Source organism: Apodemus sylvaticus, chromosome 12, assembly GCF_947179515.1.
Source record: "Apodemus sylvaticus chromosome 12, mApoSyl1.1, whole genome shotgun sequence".
Classification (NCBI taxonomy): domain Eukaryota; kingdom Metazoa; phylum Chordata; class Mammalia; order Rodentia; family Muridae; genus Apodemus; species Apodemus sylvaticus.
This window is the reverse complement of record NC_067483.1, coordinates 68,017,756-68,031,150: the sequence shown is the minus strand read 5'-3', so window position 1 is coordinate 68,031,150 and position 13,395 is coordinate 68,017,756. Positions and strand designations below refer to the sequence as shown.

Below are 13,395 nucleotides of genomic sequence, written 5' to 3'. Positions count from 1 at the left end.
AGGATTCTGTTAATAATGAGAATAGTTTTGGTCAGGGGAGTTGTAGGATAGAAAGGAAATAGGTGGTTCTGGTCATAACTATTGATGGCACAGGAAAAGCCTAATAGCAAAATACCACAAACCCCAGAAAATTCGGCAAATCTAGGTTCTGTGGAGCTGAACACAATGTAAAATTCTAGCCTTAGAGATGCTCCAGGGTGTGAGGGTCTTTACAATTAACCATACGCTGACACTGGATTAAAAAGCCACATTTTAGATTGTCATTCAGTACATTTGGAAAGCACAGAGGTAAAGTCCCTGAAGTTCATCTGTATGTGTGATAAACTGCTACTGTTTCTTTTACTTGCCACTCGCCGCCATCCCCTGACTTGTGGATCTTATGCACTGATTTCTCTCTTTCTCCTCTTTCCCTGTCATCTACCTGCTTTTTCTCTGGATGATCCAGTATTTTAAATGTTTTTGTTGTGGTTTTGAGGACATCTTGCTGTATTGCCTAAGCTTGGCTGTAACTTAGAATTCTTTCCTGTACTGGGATTGTAGTTGTACACAAGTACACCTAACTTAGAAGTGGTTTTTAATGTTTATTTTCTTGATTTCTCTCTTGTCTCTCTGTTAACTAGTACGCTTGAATGCTGTTCTTTATAATTTAACTTCATTGTGTTTTGCTACTTTATATGTGGCTTGTCACAGCTTCAGTTCTTGCAGAAATCTTGAAGCTTCTATGGCATATTGCCTAATTTCTTGTATTTGTTAGTGGGAAGAAAGATTATGATTATTCTAGTTCATCTGTACTCAAGCACAGCAAACATTCAGGCATAGAGAAACTTTGGGTAAGAAGTTATTTCTGTTCTGAATGGGTACTAGTTAGTAGGGTAGTGGAGAGCTAATGTGTGCATGTGTGTGTGCATGTGTGTGTGCATTTGTGTATATATGTATGTGCATGTGTACATGTGTGATGTATCAAGGAGAGGAAGGATAAGTTTATGACTGTCTTTAGGGTAGAATTGCTTAGTAGGTTTCCTTTCAGTTACTTCAGCTCTGGAATGCAGGATTCTTAGCCTATGTCATACAATTTAACTATCAAATTGATAGTAATACACTAGAAAAATAATTTATAGGAATTCAGAGAAATGTCAATTGGGAATGGAAAATTTTAATAATGAAAAGGAAGTTTTCTTTGTTTTTGTCCGGTTCTTTTTCACTTTTATTATATGAGGAAATAAAAAAGCAGAAAGTCTTATTGATAGCATTGTTTTTTCTTTTATTCGATATATTCCATATTTACATTTCAAATGATTTCCCCTTGTCTTAGTCAGGGTTTCTATTCCTGCACAAACATCATGACCAAGAAGCAAGTTGGGGAGGAAAGGGTTTATTGAGCTTACACTTCCACGTTGTAGTTCATCACTAAAGGAAGTCAGGACTGGAACTCAAGCAGGTCAGGAAGCAGGAGCTGATGCAGAGGCCATGGAGGAATGTTTCTTACTGGCTTGCTTCCCCTGGCTTGCTCAGCCTGCTCTCTTATAGATCCCAAGAATACAGCCAGAGATGGTACCACCCACAAGGGGCCCTCCCCACTTGATCACTAATTGAGAAAATGCCTCACAGTTGGATCTCATGGAGGCACTTCCCCAACTGAAGCTCCTTTCTCTGTGATAACTCCAGCCTGTGTCAAGTTGACACTCAAAACCAGCCAGTACAATTGACCCCTTGTCAACTTGACACACAAACACATCACTATTAAGCCTCAACCCTTTCTTATTCATCCCCAAGATCTAAATTACTTTAAAAGTCCCACAGTCTTTGCATATTAAAAGTTCAATCACTTTAAAATGTCCAATATCTTTAAAATTCAAAGTCTTAAAAATTCAAAGTCTCTAACTGTGGGCTCCACTAAAATACTTTCTTCCTTCAAGAGGGAAACATATCAGGGCACAGTGACAACCAAAAGCAAAACTCAAAACTCCAATGGTTCAATGTCTGGGATCCAACTCACGATCTTCCAGGCTCCTCCAAGGGCTTGCGTCACTTCTCCAGCTCTGCCCTTTGTAGCACACAGCTTGTCTTCTAGGCTCCAGCTGCCTGTACTCCACTGCTGCTGCTGTTCTTGGTGGTCATCACATGTTACTGGCATCTCCAAAATGCCGCTATTTTCCACTGTAATTATGCTTCACCAATAGCCTCTCATAGGCTCTCTTCATGGTGACAAGCCTCTGCTCCTATGCATGACCCCTTCAAATCCTGGGCCATCAATTGCAACTGAGGCTGCACCTTCACCAATGGCCTTCTGTGGCCTCTCACTGTGCCAAGAGCCTCAGCTGCTCTTCATGACCCCTTCATGCCTTCAAAACCAGTACCATCTGGGTGACTCTTACACAGTACCAAGTCCAGCCTCAGCACAAAATACAACTGTGGCTATGTCTGGAACACACTCTGTGCTCCCAGAAAAAACTTCCCAGAAAATTTCATCTCAGTGATGCTGGTCTCTTCTTAATCACGGCTAATTTCTTAGTTCCAGCTAACCAGCATCAATAGTCCCAGTAACACAAAGGTTTGCTTTAGTGGTTCTGGTATCTTGTTACAGCTGATTCTTCAGCCCCAGCTAACCAAAACCACAGAATCTTCACAATCAAAACATGGCCACTTTAAGAGTCTTTAATCTTCCCTCTGGAATTTCACAAGCCAGGCCTCCATCTTCTGCACTGTTCGTAACATTGTCTTCCAAGCTCCTACAGAACTTTCCACAGCTTTTCTAGCTCGAAGTTCCAAAGTCCTTTCACAATCCTCCCCAAAACATGGTCAGGTTGTCACAGGAATACCCCACTATGCTGGTACCAATTTGTCTTAGTTAGGGTTTCTATTCCTGCAGAAACATCATGACCAAGAAGCAAGTTGGGGAGGAAAGGGTTTATTGAGCTTACACTTCCACGTTGTAGTTCATCACTAAAGGAAGTCAGGACTGGAACTCAAGCAGGTCAGGAAGCAGGAGCTGATGCAGAGGCCATGGAAGAATGTTTCTTACTGGCTTGCTTCCCCTGGCTTGCTCAGCCTGCTCTCTTATAGAACCCAAGAATACAGCCCAGAGATGGTACCACCCACAAGGGGCCCTGCCCCCTGATCACTAATTGAGAAAATGCCTCACAGTTGGATCTCTTGGAGGCACTTCCCCAACTGAAACTCCTTTTTCTGTGATAACTCCAGCCTGTGTTAAGTTGACACTCAAAACCAGCCAGTACACCCCTTTCCTGGATCCCCCCCCCAAAAGTCCCATAAGCTCTCTTTCCTCCCCCCTGTTCCCCAATCTACCCTTCCCTGCTTCCTGTCCTAGTATTCCCCTACACTCCTGCACTGAGCCTTTCCAGGACTAGGGACCTCTCCTTCCTTCTTCTTGGGTTTCCTTTGATATGTGAATTGTGTCTTGGGTATGCCAAGCTTCTAGGCTAATATCCACTTATCAGTGAGTGCATACCATGAGTGTTTTTTTGTGATTGAGGTACCTCACTTAGGATGATATTCTCCACTTCTATCCATTTGTCTAAGAATTCCATGAATTCATTGTTTTTTATGGCTGAATAGTACTCCATTGTGTATATATACCACATTTTCTGTATGCATTCCATGGGCACAGGGGAAATTTTCCTGAACAAAACACCAATAACTTATGCTCTAAGATCAAGACTTGACAAATGGGACCTCATAAAATTACTGAGTTTCTTTAAGGGAAAGGACATTGTCAAAAGAACAAAACGGCAACCAACAAATTGGGAAAAGTTCTTTACCAAAACCCTACATTTGACAGAGAGCTTGTATTCAAGATACACAAAGAACTCAAGAAGGTAGACTCCAGAGAGCCAAATAACCCCATTAAAAAATGGGGTACAGCACCAAACAAAGAATTTTCATCTGAGGAATATCGAATGGTGGAGAAACACCTAAAGAAATGTTCAATATCCTTAGTCATCAGGGAAATGCAAATCAAAACAACCCTGAGATTTCACCACACACCAGTCAGAATGGCTAAGATCAAAAACTCAGGAGAAAACAGGTGCTGGCAAGGATGTGGAGAAAGAGGAACAGTCCTCCACTGCTGGTGGGTTGCAAGCTGGTATTGGTAGCATTCTTTTGTGTTTGCATATGTTCCCACACTTCTGTGGTCGTCTTCCACAAGGTGCTATTTTATCTGGCTTTCTCCAAACACATATGTGCAAGTTGTATATGGTTTTGCTTTCACTGTAGAACTTGCTAGTTTTAGTAAGAGTCAGTACCTGGCTAAGTAAAAACATTAAAATGGAGGAGTTAGGGAGAAAAATAACAACTAAATTGGAGGGAGGGCAGGAGGAAGGAGAGAGGGTAAAAGGAAGTAAAGGGCAGGGTGGGGGAGGAAGAAGTGAGTGGGACGGGAGATGAAAGAGGAGAGAGAGATACAATTGTGGATCATAAAGTCTCCTCAGAGTGATTTATTAGTGAGTTATAGGCACTAAAAGGAGTACATTAGAAGATATTATTGCCATAAAGTAATATTTAAGACCATTAAATATTAGAAGATTGAGAGAAACTACCACTTTTTCCTTCTGTGATTTGCTGTTAATTTATTCATCTGTATGTAATTTTGTGTGTGTGTGTGTTTTATTTTTGGTGTGTGTTTTATTTTTAGTGCTAGGAATTGAACTTAGTGCAGGTAATTTTACATTGTGGTCTTTTATATATAGATATTTTGACAACAAACAAAAGATTATTTTTAATACAACTTTACAACTCTGTTTTTATGATTCAGCATGAATCTTTATATATCTTTATGTTGAACCTGTGTTTGAAGATAGCTAGAATATAACAATACTCAAAGAAATGCTTTTACATGGGGAAATTTATAGTAAAACTTAAGCCTCATTTGAATGTAGATACACATTTAATAAATTAAAATGACTAAGGGTATAATTTTAGATTGTGATAATTTTCCTCATGCATAGTATCTGTGTTACTGTTTGAACTTTTATAGGAATCCATGGGAAAGAGCTATGATGGGAGAGCTTATGTCATCACCGGCATGTGGAACCCCAATGCACCAATATTTCTGGCTCTTAATGAAGAAACACCGAAAGGTGACTTTTCTTGAGATATTTCTTATTACTTTAAAATTTTCATTGTCAACAATCTTTTTTAATTACAGTTTTAGAAGTACTGATGCCTATTTAAATTGAAGACATATTTATTTAGAATGTTCATGAATATTTATGAAGTTCCTTTTTATATTTTTTTCATGCTTTTGTAGGGGAAAACTATTAGTTAAAATAAACCATTTGACAGTCACATTGGTTGCTTGTATTTGCTATGTGGAAAGCTTCTGACTTTGTGCTTTATATATGGCTGTAAAGTCGGTTGTTTTATTTGGGTGAGTGTGATGGAAGAGGATGACATATACAAGCAAATAGATTTCGGAAACTTGTGTGTCTTTGTTTATCATTCTAATGAAGAATTATACATTACAAACATTTTTATTATTTATTCAGTCTAGAATTTAGATTTTTGATTTGCCATTAAACTAAATTCAAAGATTACTTGATTTATAATTTTACCGAAAATGCTTTATTTTTATTTTCTTAAATTGTATGTTTAGAATATAATACATCATCCTGTTTCATCTTTCATTTTATTTATTTATTTATTTATTTATTTATTTATTTAGGTCCTTTTTTTATTCCCACTGTTGAAGCATCAATTATTACTAATAGCAAAGTATGCACTTCTAGTGAAGAACATTGAAATAACTTTATTATCTGCCATGTTCCTAGATCAATTAATTAGTTTTTTGAGGATGTATATACATTATGAATAGTGAAAGTATTGATGATTCTTCAGAGTTTTTTCTCTTAATTCAAACCACACAGAGATGTTTATATCAGCAGTACTCTGCTGTATAGGTTTAACATGAGAGGGTTGAGCATCTCCTTTAGTTTGCAGCCACCATGCAGACCTATCAATTTCTCTCATTTCTGTTTCAGGTTGAAAGAATGCATCTTTGATTTTTTATTGACTGTCTTAGAAACCTGATAATTTTAGAGTAAAATTTATCAAAATGTTAAAATGTTATTTGTTTATATTTTTTCATTGTTGGGAATTCAACCCCAGGCCTTTTCCAATTTTTGTACAGTCTTTGTTTTATATTAAGGATCTAATTTAGAGAATGGAATTAGACATCTGAATGGAGATTTACACACTCGATTATGATAGAATGGTCAGTGCCTGGGGAACATTCTTAGAATACTTGATTGCATATTTATTCAATGGTTAGAAAGTATTTAAAAATATTTAGAAGGAAATATTCTTATCTAGATATATAATTCATGTATAACTTTATAAAATTTATTTTCTTCAATAATTAAGGAATAATAAAATCCAGAAATTTTCTATTGCAGATAAACGGGTGTACATGACCGTTGCAGTGGACATGGTGGTCACAGAGGTGGTGGAGCCAGTCCGCTTTCTCCTGGAGACAGTAGTTCGTGTATACCCTGCAAATGAGAGGTTTTGGTATTTCAGCAGAAAGACTTTTACAGAGACTTTCTTCATGAGGTTGAAACAGGTAGGATGTTTTTGTTCTTTGTATAGTAGTATTGTTTCTTTGTCTCTCTATCTCTGTCTCTCTGTCTCTGTCTGTCTCCCCCCTACCCCCTTGTCTCTCTGTCTCTCTCTCCAGGATCTCACACATCCCAGGGTGGCTTCACATTGATAAACATAGCTAAGGATGATCTTCAGATTGTCTCTACCTCCCAAGCATTGGGATTATAGATGTATGCCATTACAGCCTATGCATTGCTAAAGCACTGTCTACAACGGTGGTATAGCCCTAGGCAATCTACCTTTATTTTTTGTTATATGCAAATTATACCTTATAGCACAACTAAAGTAATGAAATTCCTCAAAAAAAAAAAAAAAAAAACCCAAAAAATCAAGTGGTATGTAAAGCCAACCAATGGAATGTGTGAAAACTACACATTTTGATAATGCACAAGTTATTATGTATCTTAATAAGCCTGGACTCATGTACCTGTAGACTGTGGCCATATTTAATAGAAATAATAATCTGTAAAAGACAAAGGTTTGTTCTTTTATCTACAATTGCTTGAAACACTAACCTCCTAACAAAATAAACAAAGAACAACAAGACCCAACATCACCTCCCCAAAATAAACAGACACAAATATTCTGTTTAAAATATTAAAAAAAAAATGTACCTGTATCTGATGGTGTCTCTGTTTGCCTTATTTAGTTAGTAACCCACACTGGTTGACTTGCCTCACTTTGATCATCATTCAGAGTATTTAAGATTGCTTTCATATTAAGTGGGCAAAATGTATGTTCCCGTGGCATTCTTTTTTTTTCTTTTTTTATTAATATTTTTATTTTCTATATTCTTTGTTTACATTCCAAATGATTTCCCCTTTCCCGGATCCCCCCTCCCCATATGTCCCATAAACCTTCTCTCCATCCCTTCTCCAATCACCTCCCTCCTTATATTCCCTGCCAATGCTAGATCAATCCTTTCCAGGATCAGGACCCTCTCCATACTTCTTCATGGGAGTCATTTGTTATGCAATTTGTATTCAGGGCTTCTGGGATAATTAATATCCACTTATCAGAGATTGCATTCCATGTGTATTCTTTTGTGATTGTGTTACCTCACTTAGGATGATATTTTCCAGATCAAACCATTTGCCTAAAATTTTTGTGAATTCATTGTTTCTAATTGCTGAGTAGTATTCCATTGTGTAAATATACCACATTTTCTGTATCCATTCCTCCTTTGAAGGGCATCTGGGTTCTTTCCAGCTTCTGGCTATTATAAATAAGGCTGCTATGTACATAATGGAACATGTGTCTTTATTGCATGCCAGGGAATCCTTTGGGTATATGTCCAGGAGAGGTATAGTAGGGTCCTCTGGAAGTCTCATGTCCAGTTTTCTGAGGAAACTCCAGACTGATTTCCACGGTGGTTGTACAGCCCCACCAGCAGTGGAGGAGTGTTCCTCTTTCTCCACATCCTTGCCAACACCTGCTGTCTCCTGAGTTTTTGACCTTAGCCATTCTGACTGGTGTAAGATGAAATCTCAGGGTTGTTTTGATCTGCATTTCCTTATTGACTAATGATGTTGAGCACTTCTTAAGGTGTCTCTCGTTCATCTGAATTTCTTCAGGTGAAAATTCTTTGTTTAGATCTGTACCCCATTTTTTAATAGGGTTATTTGGTTCCCTGGGGTCTAACTTCTTGAGTTCTTTGTATATATTGGATATTAGCCCTCTATCAGATGTGGGGTTGGTGGATATCCTTTCCCAATTTGATGGTTGCCGTTTTGTCCTTTTAATAGTGTCCTTTGCCTTACAGAAACTTTGTAATTTTATGAGGTTCCATTTGTCAATTCTTGATCTTAAAGCATAAGCTATTGGTGATCTGTTCAGGAACTTTTCCCCTGTGCCCATGTCCTCAAGGGTCTTCCCCAGTTTCTTTTCTATTAGTTTTAGTGTGTCTGGTTTTACATGGAGGTCCTTGATCCACTTGGAGTGGAGTGAAGTTTAGTACATGGAGATAAGAATGGATCAATTTGTCTGCATGCTGACCTCCAATTGATCCAGCACCATTTGTTGAAAAGGCTATCTTTTTTCTACTGGATGTTTTTGGCTCCTTTGTCGAAGATCAAGTGACCATAGGTGTGTGGGTTCATTTCTGGATCTTCAATTCTATTCCATTGGTCCACTTGTCTGTCACTGTACCAATACCATACAGTTTTTAACACTATTGCTCTGTAGTATTGCTTGAAGTCAGGGATACTGATTCCCCTAGAATTTCTTTTGTTGTTGAGAATAGTTTTAGCTATCCTGGGTTTCTTGTTATTCCAGCCGTGGCATTCTTAAATTAGTCACCTTAGAAGATAAGATGTAATTTTGAAAATTGGAAATGGATTTTCTTTTTCATCTGGTTTTGACTCTTATTCTTATCACAATTTCCTTCCCTCATCTCCTTCCAGATTCTCCTCACCTCCTTACCCATCCAGTTCCAACCTGCCTGCTTTTCTCTTTTCTCTTCTTTTCTTTTCTTTTCTTTTTTCTTTTCTTTTCTTTCTCTTCTCTTCTCTTCTCTTTTCTTTTCTTTTCTTTTCTCCCTCATTAATATTAAGTTTTTTTCTTTTAGTAAGAAACCAATTTTCTTTTTTTTTAATTGAAAAGGGAAGTAAAACTATGATAAAATTAAAGATTTACATGGAAAATATTTCAGATAAACACGTTAAAATTGACAATTTTCATAGAAAATTAAAGAGTAAAGTGGTATACATGCAAAATATTGCTAAATTAGTTGAAATATAGAATAGAAACATTTTATGATAGAATTGAAGATTTACGTGGAAAATATTTCTGATAAAATTGTAGAAAAATGTAGAAATACATGTTAGAATTGAAGATTGTCATGGAAAATTTTGTATAGATATAATAATGGTAGGCATTAAAATATTCCAAAGTTGATTGAAAGTGGGATTATAAACATTTTCTGAGAAACTTGAAGATTTACATGGAAAATATTTCTGATAAAATTGAAGAAACATATAGAAAAACACTTTAAAATTAAAGATTATCATGGAAATTATACAGATAAAATGATAGGCATAAAGATAATTCTAAGTTGATTGAAGGTGGAATTATAAACATTTTCAGAAAATTGAAGATTTACATGGAAAATATTTCTGGTAAAATTTAAGAAATATATAGATAAACATGTTAAAATTGACTATTTCATGGAAAATTTTACATATAAAATGGTAGATATAAAATCTCTTTCAAAATTAATTAAAGGTGGAATTAGAAACATTTGTGATAAAATCAAAGATTTACATTGAAAACATTTCTGATAAAGTAGAAGAAATATATAGAAAGATATATTAAAATTTAAGATTATCATGAAAAATAATGCAGATAAAATGGTAGACATAAAAACATTACTAAATCAATTAAAAGGGGAATTACAAACATTTTCTGATAAAATTGATGATTTACATGATAAATATTTCGTTAGTCTATGTCTTTTTATTAGAGAGTTGGGTCCATTGTTGTTAAGAGATATTAAGGAATAGTGATTGTTGCTTCCTTTTTGATGTTATTTTTATGTTTGTGTGTATTTTCTTTTGGGTTTGTTGGAAGAAGATTACTTTCTTGTTTTTTCTAGGGTGTAGTTTCCTTCTTTGTGTTGACATTTTCCATCAATTATCGTTTGTAGGGCTGGATTTGTGGATAGATATTGTGTAAATTTGCTTCTATCATGGAATATCTTGGTTTCTCCATTTATGATGATTGAGAGTTTTGCTGGGTATAGTAGCCTGGGCTGGCATTTGTGATTTCATAGGGTCTGTATAAGGTTTGCCCAGGATCTTCTAGCTTTCACCATTTCTGGTGAGAAGTCTGATATAATTCTGATAGGTCTGCCTTTATAAGTTACTTGCCCTTTTTCCCTTACTGCTTTTTTTGTTTGTTTGTTTTTCGAGATAGGGTTTCTCTGTATAGCCCTGGCTGTCCTGGAACTCACTCTGAAGACCAGGCTGGCCTCAAACTCAGAAATCTGCCTGCCTCTGCCTCCCAAGTGCTGGGATTAAAGGCGTGTGCCACCACTGCCCAGCCCCTTACTACTTTTAATATTCTTTCTTTGTTTAGTGAATTTGGTGTTTTGATTATTATGTGCTGGGAGGACTTTCTGTTTTGGTCCAGTCTGTTTGGAGTTCTGAAGGCTTCTTGTATGTTCATGGGCATCTCTTTCTCTAGGTTAGGGAAGTTTTCTTTTACAATTTTGTTGAAGATATTTACTGGGCCTTTAAGATGTAAATCCTTGCTCTCGTCTATACCTATAATCTTTAAGTTTGGTCTTCTCATTGTGTCCTGGAGTTCCTGGATGTTTTGAGTTACCAGCTATATGCATTTTGCATTTTCTTTGATGCAAAAAAACTCAACAGAGTCCATGTTTTCTTTGGTATCTTCAGCACCCGAGGTTCTTTCTTCTGTCTCTTGTATTCTGTTGTTGATGCTTGCATCTCTGGCCCCTGATTTCTTTCCAAGGTTTTCTATCTCCAGAGATGTCTCCCTTTGTGATTTTTTTATTCTTTTTACTTCCATTTTTAGATCCTGGGTGGTTTTGTTCAGTTCCTTCACTTGATTGTTTGTGTTTTCCTGTAATTCTTTAAGGGATTTTTGTGTTTCTTAAGGGCTTCTGCCTGTTGACCCATGATCTCCTGTATTTCTTTAAGGGATTTTTGTGTTTCCTCTTTAAGGGCTTTTACCTGTTGACCGATATTCTCCTGTATTTCTTTAAGGGAGTTATTTCTTTCTTGAAGTCCTCTATCAGCATCCTGAGATATGATTTTAAATCTAACTCTTGCTTTTCTGGTGTGTTGGAGTATCCGGGACTTGCTGTGGTGGGAGACTTGGGTTCTGATGTTGCCATGTGGCCTTGGTTTCTGTTGGTAGGATTCTTGTGCTTGCCTTTCCCCATCTGGTTATCTTTGGTGCTAGTTGGTATTCTTGTCTCTGGCTGTAGTTTGTTCCTCCTGTAGGCCTCTAAGCCTGTGTCCTTACTCCTCTGAGCTCAGAAGTGAAAGCACTGCTGGGAGATCTCTCTCTTCTGGTGGGCTGAGCACAGAAGGCTGTGGAGTTTCCCAGCTCCTTGGTGCAAATGGAGGCAGGAAGACTTTTGTCCTAACTGCTCCACTGATCTTATGCCCTGTGTGCTCCTAGCTGTTCTGCTCTAGAGAGCTTTTCTTTTCTTTTCTTTTCTTTTCTTTTCTTTTCTTTTCTTTTCTTTTCTTTTCTTTTCTTTTCTTTTCTTTTCTTTTCTTTTCTTTTTTATTTTCCTTTTTCAGAAAAGAAACAGGCAAATTGAAAAAAAAAAACCAGAATAGGACCAAATAAGGTTGGGGGTGGGGTAGGGAGAGGAATGAGAAGCACAAGCAGAAACCCATGCCCGGAAAGAAAACTCATAACAATGCAAAATTGGAAACCACAGTGTGTGAACAAAAGACCAGGAAGAAGAAAAGTGTTCAGACAAAGGACTATGAGACAAAAAATACTCACAAATACCGCTGAGTTAATTTTGTGTTGGCCCACTATTGCTAGGCATGGGGCCAGCTGTTAACTATAGTTTGTATGCTCAGTGAGACACCATTGGAGAAGACTACTGTATGTATGTGTGTGTGTATATATGCATGTATGTATGTTTATATGCATGTGTGTATGTGTATATATGTATATATGTATATATATATGTATATGTATGTGAGCAGTTGTCAGTTTGAGCTTGCTTCTGGCTTAGGGATGGGAACTTGTATCCACTTCTCCTCATGTCTGAGACCCCATTCAGCTTATACCCATGCAGACCCTGTACATGCTACTACAGCCTTTGTGAATTCATATGTATGTTAGTCCTGTTGTGTTTGAACAAGTAATTTTTGTTTTGTATTAAATGAAAAAGATAACTGGAAAATAATGTAAATTCTAATAGTGTCAGTTTATAAAATGTCTGTTTTTATTGTATAAAATTCTTCATGTTTTTTTTTGTTGTAGTTGTTGTAAGTAGTCCCAGTTTCTCAAATTCTATAATATTTTCAGCCTTGTAACTGTAATATGCAAAATGCAATGTGACCATATCAGCAAGTAAATGCCAGGAGCCATTCTTCAAGTTTCATATTAAAAATATGTCATAGTACAGTGCAACCTCATGTAGTTGGTACTTTGAAATTACCATGGTTTTATCTTTTATTATTTTAGCTGTTAGTTTTCCTCAGCTTTTATTGCTGTGTGGAATAGTTTTGTAGCATATTATAAAGAACATTATAGGGGCATTATTCAAAACTTCAATCTTCCAAACATCTTTTAATCTTTTATGATATTTCCCCTCCTTTATCTCCCATTTGCCCATCTTTTCTGCCTTCTTTTTTTCTTTTCTTGTTTTTGGTTGCTTGTTAGCATTGTCAAGATATTCATTATTTTCAAAGTTATATAAGTGATATTTAATGATGGAATTTTGCCTATCTTATTTCTTGTTCAATATTTTGTTAAGAGTGTGCATATATGTGCATGTTCATGTATATGGGGTGAACCTGTGTGTATAGAGGCCAGAGGTCAGACTCAAGTATTGGCCTTAGGCACTTTTACTTCAGTTTTTGAGACATAGTTTCCAGCTGAACTTGGAGCTTGCTATTTCAATAGGCGGGTGGGTGAGCTAGCATTCATTGTCCAGGCAGCTTCTGTTTCCATCTGCACAACACTGGGATTTCACATGGCCAGTGTCCAGCCGCCTTTTTAATGTCGTGCTGAGGATCGGACCAAGGTCCTTATGATTTTGTGGCAGCAGTTTACAAACCAAAC

The 13,395-nt window shown here is 36.8% G+C and overlaps 1 protein-coding gene across 10 annotated transcripts in view; it reads left to right on the top strand.

The window, feature by feature from the left end:
• Rabgap1l (RAB GTPase activating protein 1 like) overlaps positions 1-13,395 on the top strand; it is a 622,756-nt gene that overhangs the window by 134,567 nt on the left and 474,794 nt on the right. For all 10 annotated transcript variants that reach the window (XM_052199889.1, XM_052199890.1, XM_052199896.1 and 7 more), the window contains 2 exons: positions 4,997-5,099; positions 6,414-6,580. In XM_052199889.1, the coding sequence (XP_052055849.1) occupies positions 4,997-5,099; positions 6,414-6,580 (270 nt within the window). The remainder of the gene's footprint in view (positions 1-4,996; positions 5,100-6,413; positions 6,581-13,395) is intronic.